General features: G+C 43.0%; 1 protein-coding gene across 1 annotated transcript in view; it reads left to right on the top strand.

The window, feature by feature from the left end:
• The window catches only part of LOC126092076 (uncharacterized), a 43,475-nt gene extending 29,469 nt beyond the window's left edge, over window positions 1-14,006 (top strand). The window contains exons 3-5 of the mRNA XM_049907497.1: window positions 13,194-13,330; window positions 13,418-13,482; window positions 13,815-14,006. Of these exons, the coding sequence (XP_049763454.1) occupies window positions 13,194-13,330; window positions 13,418-13,482; window positions 13,815-13,866 (254 nt within the window). The 3' untranslated portion in view covers window positions 13,867-14,006. The remainder of the gene's footprint in view (window positions 1-13,193; window positions 13,331-13,417; window positions 13,483-13,814) is intronic.
• Window positions 14,007-17,100: the final 3,094 nt, after the last annotated feature.

Genomic DNA, 17,100 nt, shown 5'->3' with positions numbered 1-17,100 from the left:
TTATGATGCAAGGTGACATGGCCATAGGTGTTGACAGAAGGTTCATTCACAGTGTGCAGGTGACTGCCATCAGTGTTTTGCTGTGGAAGATGAGGAGTAAGGTGAAACATCAGTACTTGTATCAGAGAAGAATTGTAGCTTGGTAAAGTGCTCTGTTATGAACAGTTGGTAGCTGTCCAGTCTGAAATCAGCTGCCATCGCTATTGATATCTGGCAGCATTTTCCTTGTCAGGGGAAGGTAGGCACTGCCAGGCAGCTGCTCAAAATTTTCTGTGGTATTAGCAGATATTGTCCCTGACAGACAAGCTCTTGTTTCTTCTGGAGGAGCATCACCAGTGGGTTGCAGGTATGGAGCACTGTTTGTTTTTCTCGAAATTTCAGGTGCTTGAGTTTGCAGCACTTCCAGAGGGTTCTTTGCCTTGATGATCATTGTGATGTTTGCAGAATGATATACACTCCTGGAAATGGAAAAAAGAACACATTGACACCGGTGTGTCAGACCCACCATACTTGCTCCGGACACTGCGAGAGGGCTGTACAAGCAATGATCACACGCACGGCACAGCGGACACACCAGGAACCGCGGTGTTGGCCGTCGAATGGCACTAGCTGCGCAGCATTTGTGCACCGCCGCCGTCAGTGTCAGCCAGTTTGCCGTGGCATACGGAGCTCCATCGCAGTCTTTAACACTGGTAGCATGCCGCGACAGCGTGGACGTGAACCGTATGTGCAGTTGACGGACTTTGAGCGAGGGCGTATAGTGGGCATGCGGGAGGCCGGGTGGACGTACCGCCGAATTGCTCAACACGTGGGGCGTGAGGTCTCCACAGTACATCGATGTTGTCGCCAGTGGTCGGCGGAAGGTGCACGTGCCCGTCGACCTGGGACCGGACCGCAGCGACGCACGGATGCACGCCAAGACCGTAGGATCCTACGCAGTGCCGTAGGGGACCGCACCGCCACTTCCCAGCAAATTAAGGACACTGTTGCTCCTGGGGTATCGGCGAGGACCATTCGCAACCGTCTCCATGAAGCTGGGCTACGGTCCCGCACACCGTTAGGCCATCTTCCGCTCACGCCCCAACATCGTGCAGCCCGCCTCCAGTGGTGTCGCGACAGGCGTGAATGGAGGGACGAATGGAGACGTGTCGTCTTCAGCGATGAGAGTCGCTTCTGCCTTGGTGCCAATGATGGTCGTATGCGTGTTTGGCGCCGTGCAGGTGAGCGCCACAATCAGGACTGCATACAACCGAGGCACACAGGGCCAACACCCGGCATCATGGTGTGGGGAGCGATCTCCTACACTGGCCGTACACCACTGGTGATCGTCGAGGGGACACTGAATAGTGCACGGTACATCCAAACCGTCATCGAACCCATTGTTCTACCATTCCTAGACCGGCAAGGGAACTTGCTGTTCCAACAGGACAATGCACGTCCGCATGTATCCCGTGCCACCCAACGTGCTCTAGAAGGTGTAAGTCAACTACCCTGGCCAGCAAGATCTCCGGATCTGTCCCCCATTGAGCATGTTTGGGACTGGATGAAGCGTCGTCTCACGCGGTCTGCACGTCCAGCACGAACGCTGGTCCAATTGAGGTGCCAGGTGGAAATGGCATGGCAAGCCGTTCCACAGGACTACATCCAGCATCTCTACGATCGTCTCCATGGGAGAATAGCAGCCTGCATTGCTGCGAAAGGTGGATATACACTGTACTAGTGCCGACATTGTGCATGCTCTGTTGCCTGTGTCTATGTGCCTGTGGTTCTGTCAGTGTGATCATGTGATGTATCTGACCCCAGGAATGTGTCAATAAAGTTTCCCCTTCCTGGGACAATGAATTCACGGTGTTCTTATTTCAATTTCCAGGAGTGTATCTTGATTATTTGGTCAGGAGTTTGAGCATTTGTCACAGTTTGTGAACATTATGTGACATGATTGTCATGAGTAATTCTGTGTGATACTTTGGATTGGCTTACATAAGATACATTTGTCATTTCAGTCTGCAATTCAATTTTCTCCCATGCAATGGCGTTGTGTATGATTCCATAACAGGTCACCAAATGCCACGTGAAAATACTGATCATTCAACACAACATACAATATTTAATTACATCTCTTAATTGCCAAACTACAATGTACATCTGTACATCATTCATGTGTCCGAAGTCCAGAGAACAACAGTATACTTAAGCACCACTCACAGATTACACCTTATGCTTTTCCATTGGCCGACTGCTGCATACAAGACAGTAGGAGGAGCATTCTATGGTCATGGGACAAGTGATTGCATGTTGCCAATCTCTCTAGCTATTATTGCTGCTAGGTAAATCCTGGTGATGCCACTGCTGCTTTATTCAAGCAACTCCTCATTTGGCATCAAGAGGCAAAGTGGACCATGTCCCAGACCACCCAACCTCAGAAAAATCAGAGGTTGTACAGGGAAGAGAACCTGGATCTTTTCACACCAATGGTAGCGACACTAATCATTCAACTTTGAAGGCAGTCAGAGAACAGTAATAATGAAAGACTCTTTACTCCATATAAAGTATAAAATATAATTTGTGTGCAAGAAGAGCCTTTAACCCTAACAATACCAGCGTGTTTTTCATAACATGTACTACCGGGGGGAGGGAGGAGGTACTTTGTGCCCACTACAACGAAAGAAAAAAAATTCATTAATTGTTGTTAACTTTTATCAGCAACATATTTTTCAAATGGTACAGATGTATGAGTAGGGTCCACAACCTGAAAGTGTAAGAAAGGTCCTGGATTTGAAAGTATTAATGTGACATTTATTGTAAATAGTCACATTCACTACTAAGAATTAAGTTTTTGGGTTACGTTTTACAGAAAAATTCCCTCCTCAGGGGGTTCACAGTTCTTTTGTGAGTTCGTGCATGAAAGACATGGGGGCCTGAGCTATTGCAGCCCATTCTTCCTTCCCACACTGCATTTCCTTCACCCTTCACCATGCCCCTCCCTCCCCATCCTTGCTCTTCCCCTGCTGCCCCCTCCTTCTCCTCTCTGTGTTCTTCTGTATGTCGACCTGGCTATCCACCTGGTTCTCTATATTCCTTGCAGTTTTGTTCCTCTTGCCTGTTCTCTTTCATCCTTTTTGACATTTTGGTCCCCCCTTGAGTTTTGACCACCTCATCTAAATTTTCTGTCTTTAGTGTGAGCCATTTTGGGAAGAACTCCTTCCCTAGTGTTTATGGTGTGGATTCCTCTCTCCTCCTTCCTTCTCCTCTTCCTTCCCTGCCTAGTGTGAGCCATTTCGGGAAGAACTCCTTCCCTAGTGTCTATGGTGTGGATTCCTCTCTCCTCCTTCCTTCTCCTCTTCCTTCCCTGCCGCTGTGCAGACGGCCGTTACTGTGGCTGGGTGGCGCTCACATGGAGAACACCTAATCGCAGTGGGTGGTATCAGGGTGGCTTTGTGAATGGAGTGGTCATTTTGTTTGACGTATGCAGAAGGATCATAAAGACAACCACACCAATACCGGCATCTTTATTCTGGCTTTCGAGGGAGATACCCTCCCAGAGAATGTCAAGATCATGGTGTTACCGATGTGACATGAAGTTGTATGTCTAGCTACCCGTGAGGTGCTTTTGGTGCTTGCGTTTTGGGCATGTACATCCTGCTGTATGGCAGGCCCCTGTGTGTGACTGTGGACACCCGCTCCATGAGGGAAGCTCCTGTGTTCTGCCACCTGTGTGTATAACTAGTCATGACTGCCACTCTCAACCATCACCAGATTGCCCAGTTTACAAGAAAGAAAAGAAAATACCAGAGCATAACTCCCTCAATTGTCTACCTTACACTGAGGCTCGTCAGAAAAATCACAGACTCCACCCAGTGTTGATCTCTTCTGCTTTTGCCTCTGCTACATCCTTTTCCCCTCCTACTTCTTCCTTGCCCAGTCCCCTCCCACTCTCCCCTCCCCCTCGTCTACTCTACAGTTCCCACGCCCTCCCCTCTGGGTGCTGCTCCCCTTCCCCGGCCAAAAGAGTACCCCCATTCTTCGGTATCAGCCAGTGATGGGGCTTCTTCCCAGGACCCCTCCCCCTCTGGCGTCTCTCAGGCTGGAGGCCTACAACCACAAATCGGATATGGGGTGCACAGTGTGTCATCCACTCTCTCTCCATTCCTGATCTTGCAGAAGCCTGCTCTCCTTCTGTGCCCTGCTCTCCTCAATTTACGAAAGAGAAAAAGAAACATAAGTCCCAAGATAAGGCCACCCCCTCCCCAACTCCACTCTGGTGCCCCCGAAGGTGCCAACATTTCCCTTGCAATTTGTGTCTGACATCTTATTTATGGATGTCATCCCATCATCATTGGTGCTGGATGGTGACTCAGCAACATGATTGGCTCCAATCTGTTCGTCACCCATTTGGATACCTGCTGTGTGATCATCCAGTGGAACTGTAATGGCTTCTGCCATCACCTCCCAGCTGTGCAGTCCCCTATTGTCATTTACTTGGCAGCTTCTGTTGTTCTCCAGGTATCTCATTTTACTAATGATCACTCACCAAACACTAAATGACCCATTGGATGACCAAGGCAGTGCTGGATGGACGACCTGGCGAAGGACCTAGCAGCCCTGGGAATTGAAGACACCTGGAGAAACTGGCCACAAAACAGGAAGGAATTGAGGCAGTTTGTGGAAGCAGCGCGTGGTCTGCAGGGCCTGTGATCGCTGGATATCTATCTATCTCACCTTTTGTGGGGCAGTCCTTTTTCACTTAGCCGGTGGCTTCTCATTGTCCAATGTCTTGTGGACCAAGACCAGTGCCTTCTTCTTAATGATGGTTCCCCTATGTGTTTAAGTGCTTCATATGGCACTTTCTTTGCCATTAATCTATCACTCTCTTCCCCTCCCCTTCTTCCTTTCTCCTGTTCCCTTCCCAATGACCTGGTTATCCCTCTTGGCTTTCCATCATGCTGATTGGCCTCTGTATACAGGTTGTGTTTCCACCTTTTTTGTCAGGGTGCATTGATGAAGTCTTCTGTGATCTGTCTGATAAGATAATCTGCACTGCCAGCATTGCCATTCCCCGCTTGACGGGCCCCATTCAGTGTCTGCCTTGCTGTAGTGGTTATTGCCACTGCTATCTGTGATTGTCATCATGCCTTGAAACATCTAAAACAGCACCCGTCTTCCACCGGTCTTATTGCCTTTAAAAGTGTTTATGCCAAAGCCCATTACTTAATCAAACATATCAAACAGGTATGTTGGGAAAACTTAGTCTCCTCTCTAGAGTCGTGTGTCCTTTCATCATGGATGTGGGCTACACTTCACACCCTCCAGGGTTGTCAGTAGCAGTAATCCATTCCAGGCACTGCCCTTCCAGATGGGCTTTGTACAGATCCATCATTTACTGCGAAACACCTCGCGACCCATTTTGTGACGGCATTGGCATTAGCCTTCTATCTGGCTGCCTTCCTCCTCTGTAAAAAGCAGGCAGAAGCTTCCCATTTGTGTTTTACCCCTTGTCAGGCAGAATCCTGTAATGAACCGTTTACTGAATGGAAGCTGCTTCTGGCATTCTCTTCTTCTCATGATTCAGCTCCTGGCCCTAATTCCATCCACAACCAATTGCTTCAACACCTCAGTCCTCCACAACGCCATTAGCTCCTCCAGGTGTTTAACCATATTTTTCTCCAAGGAATTTTCTCCTCTCAGTGGAGAGACAGTATTGTGATTCTTGTCCTTAAGCTGAGCAAGGATCCGTCGTTCCTTTATAGTACAGACCTATCAGCCTGACCAGTGTTCCATGTAAGTTATTTGAATGGATGGTGGCTCGTCAGCTCAGTTGGGTCATTGAATCTCAGAACCTTTTATCTTCTTGCCAGTGGGACTTTCAAGAGGCATGGTCTCCGATCGATCTTTTGCTTCAATTGGAAAACACATTTAGACAGGCCTTTTCTCAGTGGGGCCATCTTGTCACAGTTTTCTGCAATCTTTTTGAGGCCTACGACACTGCTTGGTGCCATCACATCCTCCTTGCACTTCATGAGTGGGGTCTTCGGAGCTTTCGATGACCCAGGGGAATGGCATTCCACAGGGCTCAGTATTAAGTGTCCTTTCTTTCTTGATTGCTATTAATGGACTCATGGCCTCCGCCAGACCGTTGGTAACCACTGTTCTGTATGTGGATAATTTCTGTATTTGGACTAGCACCTACTCAGTAGCCTCTGGAGAACAACAGCTCCAGGGTGTCATCCAGTGGGCTTCCATGTGGACACTCTCTCACAATTTTCAATTCTCTCCCCTTAAGTCAAGGGTAGTGCATTTCTGTCACCACACTACAGCCCTTCCTGATCCGAAGCTCTAACTCAATACCCAATGCGTGGCATACCATGGTCCCCCAGTTCCGTTTCTTGGGTCTCCTTTTTGACAACAAGCTACTTGGTTACCCCATAGCCATTGTGTGAAGGTTTACAATTTTCATAAAGTCAATGTCCTTCACTTCCTTGCTCACATCTCCCGTGGTGTGAATCATTTGAGCCTTCTCTGCCTTTACCAGGCACTAGTTCTGTCACATCTGGTCTATGGCTGTCAAGTTTATGGATCAGCTGCCCTTTCCACGATGCTCTTCTTGGACCTGGTTCCCCATCGTTGTATCCATTTAGCCACCGGTACCTTTCACACTAGCCCTTTCGATAATTTTCAGATTGACAAACGGATCCCTCCATTTTTGATTCGTCAGGCCCAGCTCCTGGTTTCCTGTGCCATCACTGTCCGCTCTTCCCCTGCTCACCCATCTTATTACATTCTTTTCATGGCTTTGGGCCATTGCTCTCTCCCTGCCCTCCCTCAGGTGGGTTTATTGGTTGGGCTTTGTCTCACTTCTCTCTGCCATGGCTTCCGTCTCCCCTTCTTGTTGTCTTCCCCATGTTCTTTCTGAACCACACCGTCCTTGGTTAGATCCTCAGCTTCCATTGCATTGCATTCTGTTGTTTGTGCTGAACACTATTACAAGAGTTTCAGGATGCCATTGTTTTTTACACTGATGGCTCTAAATCCACTGATCATGTGGGATATGCCTTCAAAACTTCTGTTGGCACGGAACACCATCCCTTGCCTGCCACATGTAGGGTGTTAACTGCAGAATTGATGGCCATCTTTTGTACCCTCAGTTTTATTAAATAGTCCTGCCTCACCCGACTTGTTATGGACAGATTCAATGAGTTGCCTTCAGACATGGTGTTTTTCCTGCCACCCTTGGTGCCTGCCATCCACAACCTTCTTGCTGATCTTGGTGATGCCGCTTGTTTGGTTGATTTCCTTTGGATTCCTTGCCACATAACTATTTCAAGCAATGAACTTGCTGACCATCTGACTGGGAGGGAGAGGGTGGGTCAACTACCTACCCTCCATTCTCGCTGACCCCTCTGGCAGCAGATTTATGGCTCTGCATCAGTTTTTGCTGTCGTGGGTTGACTCTTGGGAGGCTACCCCCTTGTCTAATAAACTTCATGCCATCAAGGAGACTCTCCATCATGTGGCATTCTTACCTCTGCCACTCCCGGTGGGAATGTCCCATCCTCTTGCTGTCTTCGTATTGTCCATACTAGGATGACCCACAATGAGCTGTGAGTGTAGCCGCATCCTGGGCCATCGCAAGGAATTTTTCATGTGTGTCTAATGTTTTCCTCAAGCTGGAAACAAAACATTTCTTGGTTATTGAATTTGTGGTCAGTACCTATTGATAGATGCAACAGAGCCTCCATGTTGGTGTGTTGAGCAGTGGGCTGATAGTGGATTTCATAATGGTAATTTTCTCTAAACCAGCACCCAAAAATATAATTTTTTCACTGTATTAGCTGGTAGGTTTGCTTGGGGTGCTGTAAATGAAGTTAGACGCTTGTGGTTCTGACCATGTGGAATTTTGTTTCATATAAGAAAACCTAGGATTTTTTGATACCGGAAAGCAAATGTAGTTGCTTCTGTTTGATTTGACTGTAATTTACGTGAGTTGCTTTTAGAGCTTTGGACATCTATGCAGTCATTTGTTGTATGCCTGAAATGTGAAGCATTCATCATAATAGGTTTTGTCGTCATCATCATCTTCATCTTGTACAGCTTTCCGCCACTGGCAGTGTCTGCTTTGAACACAAGTGCTTCTATTTCTCTGGTCTTCTTACTCCCATCTCTCAGTCGTTATTCACACTCAGTTTTCTTCTCACTTCCAAGTGCGTTCTTCCACTTCTTTTAATCATTTATCTCTTGTCCATCCCAGTACCCTTTACCCCTCCATTTTAATCGTGCGTCTTCCCAGGCACCCATGATATTCTAATAACACACAAGGATTTGAATTTCTCATTACCACTTTTGTGTCATAGCCTGACACTACTACACAGTTACTATTGCAGACCACACATCTTTTTGGAAAGAAAGACAGACTCATACATTGATGGCCGAACATGCAGTACAGGACGAATGTTAAGATTGCAAGCAAGGTGAAATCAAATTCCTGCCAATAAACAAAGCCAAAACCATCAAAACAGTGTCATAGACAATTAGTTCCAGATCAAAGTCTAGGTCTAAAAAAGCGAAGTAAGAAGTTATCAGCATAACAGAGGTTTCAATGGTGAGAAAAAATTTCTGATCCGACTGCTGGACGAGGTATTTATTTCCTGCAGCAGACCAACTGACAACCACATGTGATATGTTTTCAGTGGCATCAGTACTCACGGCAGCCACTGGTGGGATGATTTGCTACATGTACTGACACTGACTACATATGCTGACACTTTCTGAGTTAGTTTTGGTATCACTGGAGTAACAGGATATTAGAGGAACTATCAGAGCATTTGCTTAAAGTTATGTAGTGAAACATAATTCTGGATCAGGATTTGAACCTCCACCCTAGGAAATACGAGGCCAAATTCTGTGCCACCTTGTTCATTGGACATGATTTTTATCTAGTAATGCAGTAAAAGTAATAAATTCTGTTGTATAGGTTGACCTCTGTTTATTAGTATAAAAAAACATGAAGTTCACACAAATCTCGTTATTTTAATTTCTTATTATAAATAGTAGCCTACTTAAAAAAATAAAAGATACTAATAAAAATAATAAGAACATTAAGACTTGGTATCATTGCTCTATAAAGTGAGCTGCATCCAATTAATTAGTGGTTGTTAATTAGCGATTATCATTACAAACTTAGAGCGCAAGAAAACGCGATACTTGCCAGACTATAAGATACACAGTAGTGACAAGTTGTGTTCGCAGTACCATTTATCCCCAATACACAACAGTCTCAATTTACGTCCAAGCTCTGTAAAACAATTATGAAATTCATGACACAGGCTACCACATACTGCACTTTCTTATTGTTGCATTTGCACACAATGTGCGGGAAAGATTACTGCTTAAATATGTATCTGTGTGTGTGTGTGTGTGTGTGTGTGTGTGTGTGTGTGTGTGTCTACATCTACATCTACATGATTACTCTGCTGTTCACAATAAAGTGCCTGGCAGAGAGTTCATTGAACCACCTTCAAACTGTCTCTACTGTTCCACTCTCAAACAGCATGTGGGAAAAATGAGCAATTAAATAATATAGTAATTAGTCTAATCAGTATGTTCCTAGATTCCTCATTTATTATTGGTTCTTGATACTTTGCAAGTAGGTTTTTGGTGGTTAGTCAATTCTATCCTTTTGTGTCTCCCACTTCAGATTTCTGTGATGGTCTCATGTCAGTCAAATAAACCTGTGATCATTGTTTCTGACCTTGTTATGCATTCAGCATCCCCACACCTGTGGTCGAAGGGTAGCGTCTTTGACTTATACCCGAAATGTCCCGAGTCCAAGTCTGAAAAGGGAAATGCACAGATGTAGTGAGGGTCAGTGAAATGAAATTCAAAGAATGTGAGGATCTCTGGTCGGACAAATATAGGGTAATTTCAACAGCAGAAAAATGGGATCATGGTAGTAAGGTTCATTGTGTGCAAGGATGTGCAAGGATATAAGGCAAAGAGTGAGTTTCTGTGAACAGTTCAGTGATAGTACTGTTCTCTTCCGAATTGATGGCAGGCGGATGCCAAAAAATACTAATTCATTTCTTGTCTAGCATTTTGAGCATGTTGATGCAGGTTCTGCAACTATAGTATCGATTTTCAATAAAATTCCAGCACCAATAGCACTTTAATTTTTATTTTAAAAATCATAACCAGTTTTGGCCCCCAAAGGCTGGTACCCAGTTACTATACATCAGAGGTCCTGAGAGAACATAGACTAACTCTTGGTTTTTAAAATAAAACATAAACTGCAGCTGTTGCATTTTATCCACAGTAATAATTCAGTTATACATGCCGATGTCACATGTTGAAGTTGAAGATGAAGAGAGAGAGAAAATATATAAAGATATTGAATCAGTAATTCAGTTTGTAAAGTGAGATGAAAAGGTAATAATCTTGGGTGATTGGAACATGAAAGTAGGGGAAGGAGTGGAAGACAGGGTTACGTGAGAATATGGGTTCAGTAGTAGGAATGCAAGAGGAGAAAGGCTTGAGTTCTGCAGTAAATTTTAGCTAGTAATAGTGAATACACTGTTCAAAAATCACGAGAGTTAAAAATATACTTAGGAAAGGCCTGAACATAGGAAGATTCTAGCTGGATTACCTCATGGTTAGAGAAAGATTGCAAAATCAGATACTGGATTGTAAGGTGTACCCAGGAGCAGATATAGACTGAGATCACAATTTATTAATGTTGAAGAGTAGACTGCAGTTCTAGAGACTCATCTGGAAGACTTGCCACAATCCTGATGATAACAAGAGCAAATAAGAGGGATAACTATTGCATGGACATCTTAACAGGTCATGCCAGTTCTCTAACAAGAATAACACACAGAAGAATGGGAAAGAAAATTGAGGACCCATTACATGATGTTCAGTTTGGCTTGTAGAAGGATAAAGGCACCAGAGAGGCAGTTCTGACGTTCCAATTTATAATGGTAGTGAGCCATAAGAAAAATCAAGAGAGCTTTCGTAGGATCTGTTGACTTAAAAAAAGTGTTTGACAGTGTTAAATGGTGCAGATTCTGAGAAAAACAGGAACAATGTAGGAAAAGACAGATGGCTTCTTACCATAAAGAATACACATAAAGTTGCAGACTTTTAGAAATTTCAAATGAATGTTATTTACAGCTTCCTGTTTATTTCATTCTTAAGTGACTTCTACTGCTGTTCATGTCTCTTAATTGTGCCTGTCTGCTACTTCACATGTTGTTTTTACAATAAGTAGCAATCTGTCTTTTCCTACATTTTTGATATTTTCTATCTGGTGTTTCCATTGCTTGAGGAAAGTAGGAGTAAGCTATAGGGAAAACCAGGGTACTATACCATATTTACAAGCACCAAGAGGGAAAAATAAGAATGGAAGACCAAGAACATTGTGCTTGGATTATAAAGGGTGTATGGCAGGGATGCAGTCTTCCACCCTTATTGTTCAGTCTGTATGCTGAAGAAGCAAAGCCAGGAATAAAAGAAAGGTTCAAAAGTGGGATTAAAATTCAAGATGAAAGAATGTTGGTGATAAAACTTGCCAATAGCATTGCTGTTTTCAGCAGAAGTGAGGAAGGATTACAGGACCTGTTGAATGGAATATGGATTAGAGTAAACTGAAGAAAGACCGAAATAATGAGGAGTAGCGGAAATTAAATTAGTGATGAACTAGACATCAAAATTGGAGACTATTAAGTAGATTAACTTACGGAATTCTGCTATGTTGGAAGTAAAATAAAACCACGACAGATGAAGCAAGGAGGACACAAAAAATAGACTATCACAGGCAAAGAGGGCATTCATTCTTGGCGAAAAGAAGTCTGTTTGTATCAAACATATCCCTTAACATGAGAAATTTCTGAGGATGTACATTTGGAGTGGAAAATGAGATACAAGGAGAATCGAAGTGTTTGATACCTGGTGCTGTAGGTGAATGTAATGGGCTGAGGATACAAGGAATGCAATAGTTCTCTGCTGAATAGATGAAGGAAGGAACAAGCAGAAAACAGTGACAAAAAGGAGGGACAGTGCAGTAAGATACATTTTAATATATTAGGGGTAACTTCCATCGTACTAGAGCTGTAGAGGGTAAAAACTGTTGGGACAATGGTGATTTAAATCCATCTGGCTATTCAAAATTAGGTTTTATGCGGTTTACCTAAGTTATTTATTGTTGCTTAAAAGAAGATATGACCGATTTATTTCCTCATTCTTTCCCAATCTGAGCTTGTGTCCCATCCCTAATGACCTCATCCATCCTTTCTTTTGTTGAAATAAACTTTTCATATGTTGCATAAGTTAACTAATTCTCTCTTCCTCTGGAACAGAAAGGAATTTTGGGGGGGTCGTAAAGTTAATATTATTGTATGATTTGTCACCATGCAGATTAAATTACATGCTTTAGATGCCCTAAATCACCAGTGAGGCTGACCGTGTACATGAGAAAGATTAATCAACATTATCTGTTGTCTTTATTCACTTTTGTGTAAACAGGTGGCGGCTGATAATTACTGTGCCCAATTCAATTGAATGTAATCACAGGTGTTAGCACATTGGACTTGTCTTCAGGATTACAGTGGTTCAAATTCCCATCTAGCAATCCAGATTTAGGTTTTCCATGATTTCTCTGAACCGCTTAAGACAGATGCCAGGATGGTTCCCGTGAAAAGGGCACAGCCAATTTATTTCCTCATTCCTCTGTAATCCAAGCATGTGCTTTGGATCTGATGAACTTATCAGCAGGATGCTAACCTCTAATCTTCTTTTTATCCCCATTTTTTTCAATTGAACATATCGAAAGAGTTTACTGGCACGATTGACTATAAGAAATTAAGTTATACTACTTTATGAAAAAACATAAAACATACTACAAGAGTGGGAGAACAGATGTTCTCACATTTGGGTCATGAATCTATAAAAATGGATTATTAGTCTTCCATTGTGCAAGGAGAAATTTGTAACTTCAGACTGAACCCTTTTTTGCTACACATAGATAATTGTTGTTGGAACTTATATTCCTCCCTTTGAGAAGCAATCAAAGAAATGTAATGTTACCCTCATTTCCACTTCAATAAATAATGTGCATAATGTGTGTCTATAGTTTAATGAAAGTATTTCATCAGTTTACTGATGCGTCAAGTACTAATCGTAGAAAGGCTTTGTTTCATTTACAGGTCATCAAAAATTTGCACATACGTACTTGGTACATGAATTGCGAAAATGTCTCCTTAGGCATGATTGGTATGGAGCATGTAAAATACTGCTTGTGCTGGTAGATGGACCTAAATATCTTTCCACAATTATTTGGAGGGTACAGCAGAGTAAAATATTTCTTTCTTTAAATACTATACATTAGCATTTCTGAAACATTTATTCATCTGTCCAATTTCTTTTTCAGTCGTGCATTTTGGTTTTGAAGAACCATCCAATGTCATCATCTGACATGCTGAAAGATTTTGTCCGGTAAGTTAAAACAAATATAAATTATAAAAATAGCAGTAGGCAAACAGTTACCTATACCGGATACTAGTGCAGTTAAAGATCAGGAGCTGTTCTAGTTTTCTGTTGATCTACTGATATTAGGAAGCTTCAGAGCTAGTGTGATTTCCTGACCTTTCAGATGTGTCTTTTTGCGAGCTATCACTCAGTGTGCAAGTGAATGGTTATGTGCCTTCGTTTTTCATTTACTGTTGGGTGTTTCTATCCTAGAATATCCTTACCATAGAGCACCAATGTGAATAATTTGTGCAGAAGTATGTTACATTAACTACAGCTTCAATCTTCTTCTTTTTCAGAATGAGTTCAGGATCTGAGGAACTGGATATGCTATACTGTTTTAAATGCTGATCAGGAGCCAAATATTTCGGTCCTTATAGTGAACAGCAATAGTTTTGAATGTGTAAATGAGAAAAATGGTTGATGATGTTTTGTAACTGAGTCAGAGCGGAACTTTTTCCTGCTGTAAATATATTTCTGTATCAAATATTTATCATTTTGTTTGATTTTATCACAGCAAACTGATAGTTAAGTTAACAGTTCAGTATTGAGTAATATCTCGTAGTGCACCAAATCCCCTATGTTACTTCAGATATTGATGAAAGACATCCAACATTTGTGATACCTGTCCAGTTCCCTCCTTAATCTGTAGGGTGCACACTTCAGATGTGCATTGGTCGCTGGCTGACCCCAAAGTCTTCTATAGCGACCACAAGACATCAGTCAGATTGTGCATTCGTTAGTGAAGAGAACACATTGTCATTGATCCCGGTTACATTTCAGATATTTTCTTGCACTGTGATGCTGAGGGTATGTATTGTTATTTGTAATGGATGCCTCAAGGCTATTTGCTCATGCAGAAATGATTGTGTGCTGTCTGGCTCGACACACACCTCTCAGTTGCCTCCAGAAAGGTAGCACGCAATTCTATTACATTCTCTTTGTGATACCTACAAGCTATTAATTTGTAGGGAATGTAATCCCAACTAGTTTTGATGACTGTGAACAATCACTAGAAGGCAAATCTTCAGTGTTTTGTGTCTCACAATACCGGTTTGATGTTTGAATGACATTACCGTGATGTACTACAATTTGAGAGACAATTTCCTGTAGTGACAGTTCTTTTTGCCATAAAGAAAAAATGCGTGAATGGCCCATGCCTGAACTGAGCCTTCAGGTGGTCTCACACGGTAATCATAAAGACTCCCTTAACAAAGTGTTATGGAATATAAAAATTACAGTGCAACAGTTGTTCTGCATTATACATAGGTAAAACAGGAAGAACTTTCTATTCACACTTCAGATTGTACACTGATGCTTTCAGGCTCAACCACTTATCAGTCCACAGCTGCTAACTGTGTATTCGTGAACAGACATGCACTACATTACGTACACAAGTTTAACTGCAAAGAAAACAGCAGAAAAAGCTCGATCTGTTAGAACAACTAGAAAAACTGCTACACAGAGGAAAGATTCCTGGAAACATGTTAAAACACTGGACGGCATCTGAGTCTTGCTCCTACTGTGCGTAGAAATTCATTGATGACATTGCACTTCCTGCTCCATTGTTAACCATGTAGACGGCACAAGGAAGGGTCTCTGAATGGTGCTACCATATAGTGTTTTAATTCTGAATTATCTGGACTTCACGACAGAGCTATGTATGTTGCTGCTCTATGTTGAGTCCCACAGTGCTTTTGTCTGTTACTTGTATCTTCATTGGCCCACTTCTCGCACACTACGTAGGTTTGACTGGGCAAATTTCAATAATAATTTTGTTTTCAAATCTCTGGAAGTAGGTCTATTACAGGGATATGAAACATGAGGCAAGGGGTTCGGAGCAGGGGTTGAGTAGGGATGGACAAGGATGTTGTGTAGGTTCAGTGGGCGGTGGAGCTGCAGTAGGGGAGGGAATGATAGTGGGTAGAACATTCCTCACTTCAGGGCATGACAAGAGGTAGTTGAAACTCTGGCAAAGAATGTGACGCAGTTGCTACAGTCCCTCCTCTGTGGCCAGATGTTGGGACTTTGGGACATCGTTGGTTACTCGAGAGATAGGGCATGGGAGACCTGTTTCTGTACAAGGTTTGGAGCAGAATTACAGTCTGTAAATGACTCCATGATAGCCTTGGTATACTTTGAGAGGGACTACCTGTCACTATAGATGCAGTGGCCATGGATGGTTAGGCTGTATTGAATGGACATCTTGGTAAGATATGTGTGGCGGCCATTGACGTAGAAGCATTGCTGGTAGTTGGTAGATTTGATATAGATGGAGGTACTGATGTAGCCATCTTAGAGATGGAGGTGACCATCATGGAATGTGGTCTCTTGGTTTTTTTTATGAGGACCAGGTGAAGCAAATATGGAAGAAAGTGTTGAGGTTCTGGAGGAATGTTGACAGGGTGCCATCAGCCTCATTCCAGATTACAAAGATATCATCAATGAATCTGAACCATGAGTGTTTTGGAATTCTAGGTGGTTAGGAAAGATTACTCTAAATGACCCATGAATAAGTTGCCAAAGGATGGTGCCTTGCAAGTGCTCGTTGCTTTACCACAGATTTGTTTGTAGGTGATGCCTTTAAAGGAGAAGTAATTGGGGCTGAAGATGTATTTGGTTATAGTGACCAGGAAGAAGGTTGTCGGTTTGGAATTAGCTGAATGTTAGGAAAGGTAGTGAAAAGGCCATGAGCATTGAGGATGATAGAGTAGAGGAAGGTGGCATTGATAGGGAAGAGCAGGAACTGTGAAGAGTCGGTGGAGGAAATGGTTGGTGTCTTTTATGTAGGAGGGTAGGTGGCGGTTAACAGGCTGAAGGTGTTTGTCCACGAGAGCAGAGATTCTCGAGTTCAGGGTGTAGGAGGGGAGGGGGGTTGTAGGAGGGGGGGGGGGGAAGAGAGAGAGAGAGAGAGAGAGAGAGAGAGAGAGAGAGAGTGTCTCAGCTATTATATACTGAGCAGAGAGAGCTGTAAGTGGAATCTCAATACTGACAAGAACAACCAATGTCTTAAAATAAAATCCATGAATATCTTCCTCAGAATAATGTTCTTCAAACATAACCAGCTTTGTAAGCTGTTACAGGCACTTCCAACTATAAAATTTTATACTGTCCTTTGGAATGTCACAAGTGGATAGTTTGGGATTATTATGTGTTCCACTCCATGTTCTATAATGTCACGAGTGGATAGTTTGGGATTATTGTGTGTGTCCACTCCATGTTCTATCTGCAACTCGGTGGATACGTGTACCAGCTTTTACCTTTCAAATATTTTCAAGTTGCTGTTCTTGAGGTTAATTTCTGACCTGCTTTGCAGTGCCACTAGACCAAGTCGCGTGACTACTTCACTTTTTACGGTCATGCGGGTGCTGAAAGAGAGTTGTAATCTATTCAAAGTACAAAATTATGTAAACAGTTTTGCAACACCTCTTCTGTATTGTAATCACAATGTCTTCACTGTACCATCAGTTTTACAACCATTGGTAATACAGATCTCGTAAATTTGTAGCTCACAGTAGAGGTATTACTGTACTGCTTTGATATTCGAGGGAGCCCAAGAAAAGAATACAATGTTTCTCATTTATT

The sequence above is a fragment of the Schistocerca cancellata genome, chromosome 7 (genome assembly GCF_023864275.1).
Source record: "Schistocerca cancellata isolate TAMUIC-IGC-003103 chromosome 7, iqSchCanc2.1, whole genome shotgun sequence".
Taxonomy (NCBI): Eukaryota; Metazoa; Arthropoda; class Insecta; order Orthoptera; family Acrididae; genus Schistocerca; species Schistocerca cancellata.
Note: the sequence above shows the minus strand (reverse complement) of the source record. Positions and strands in the feature narration are given on the sequence as shown.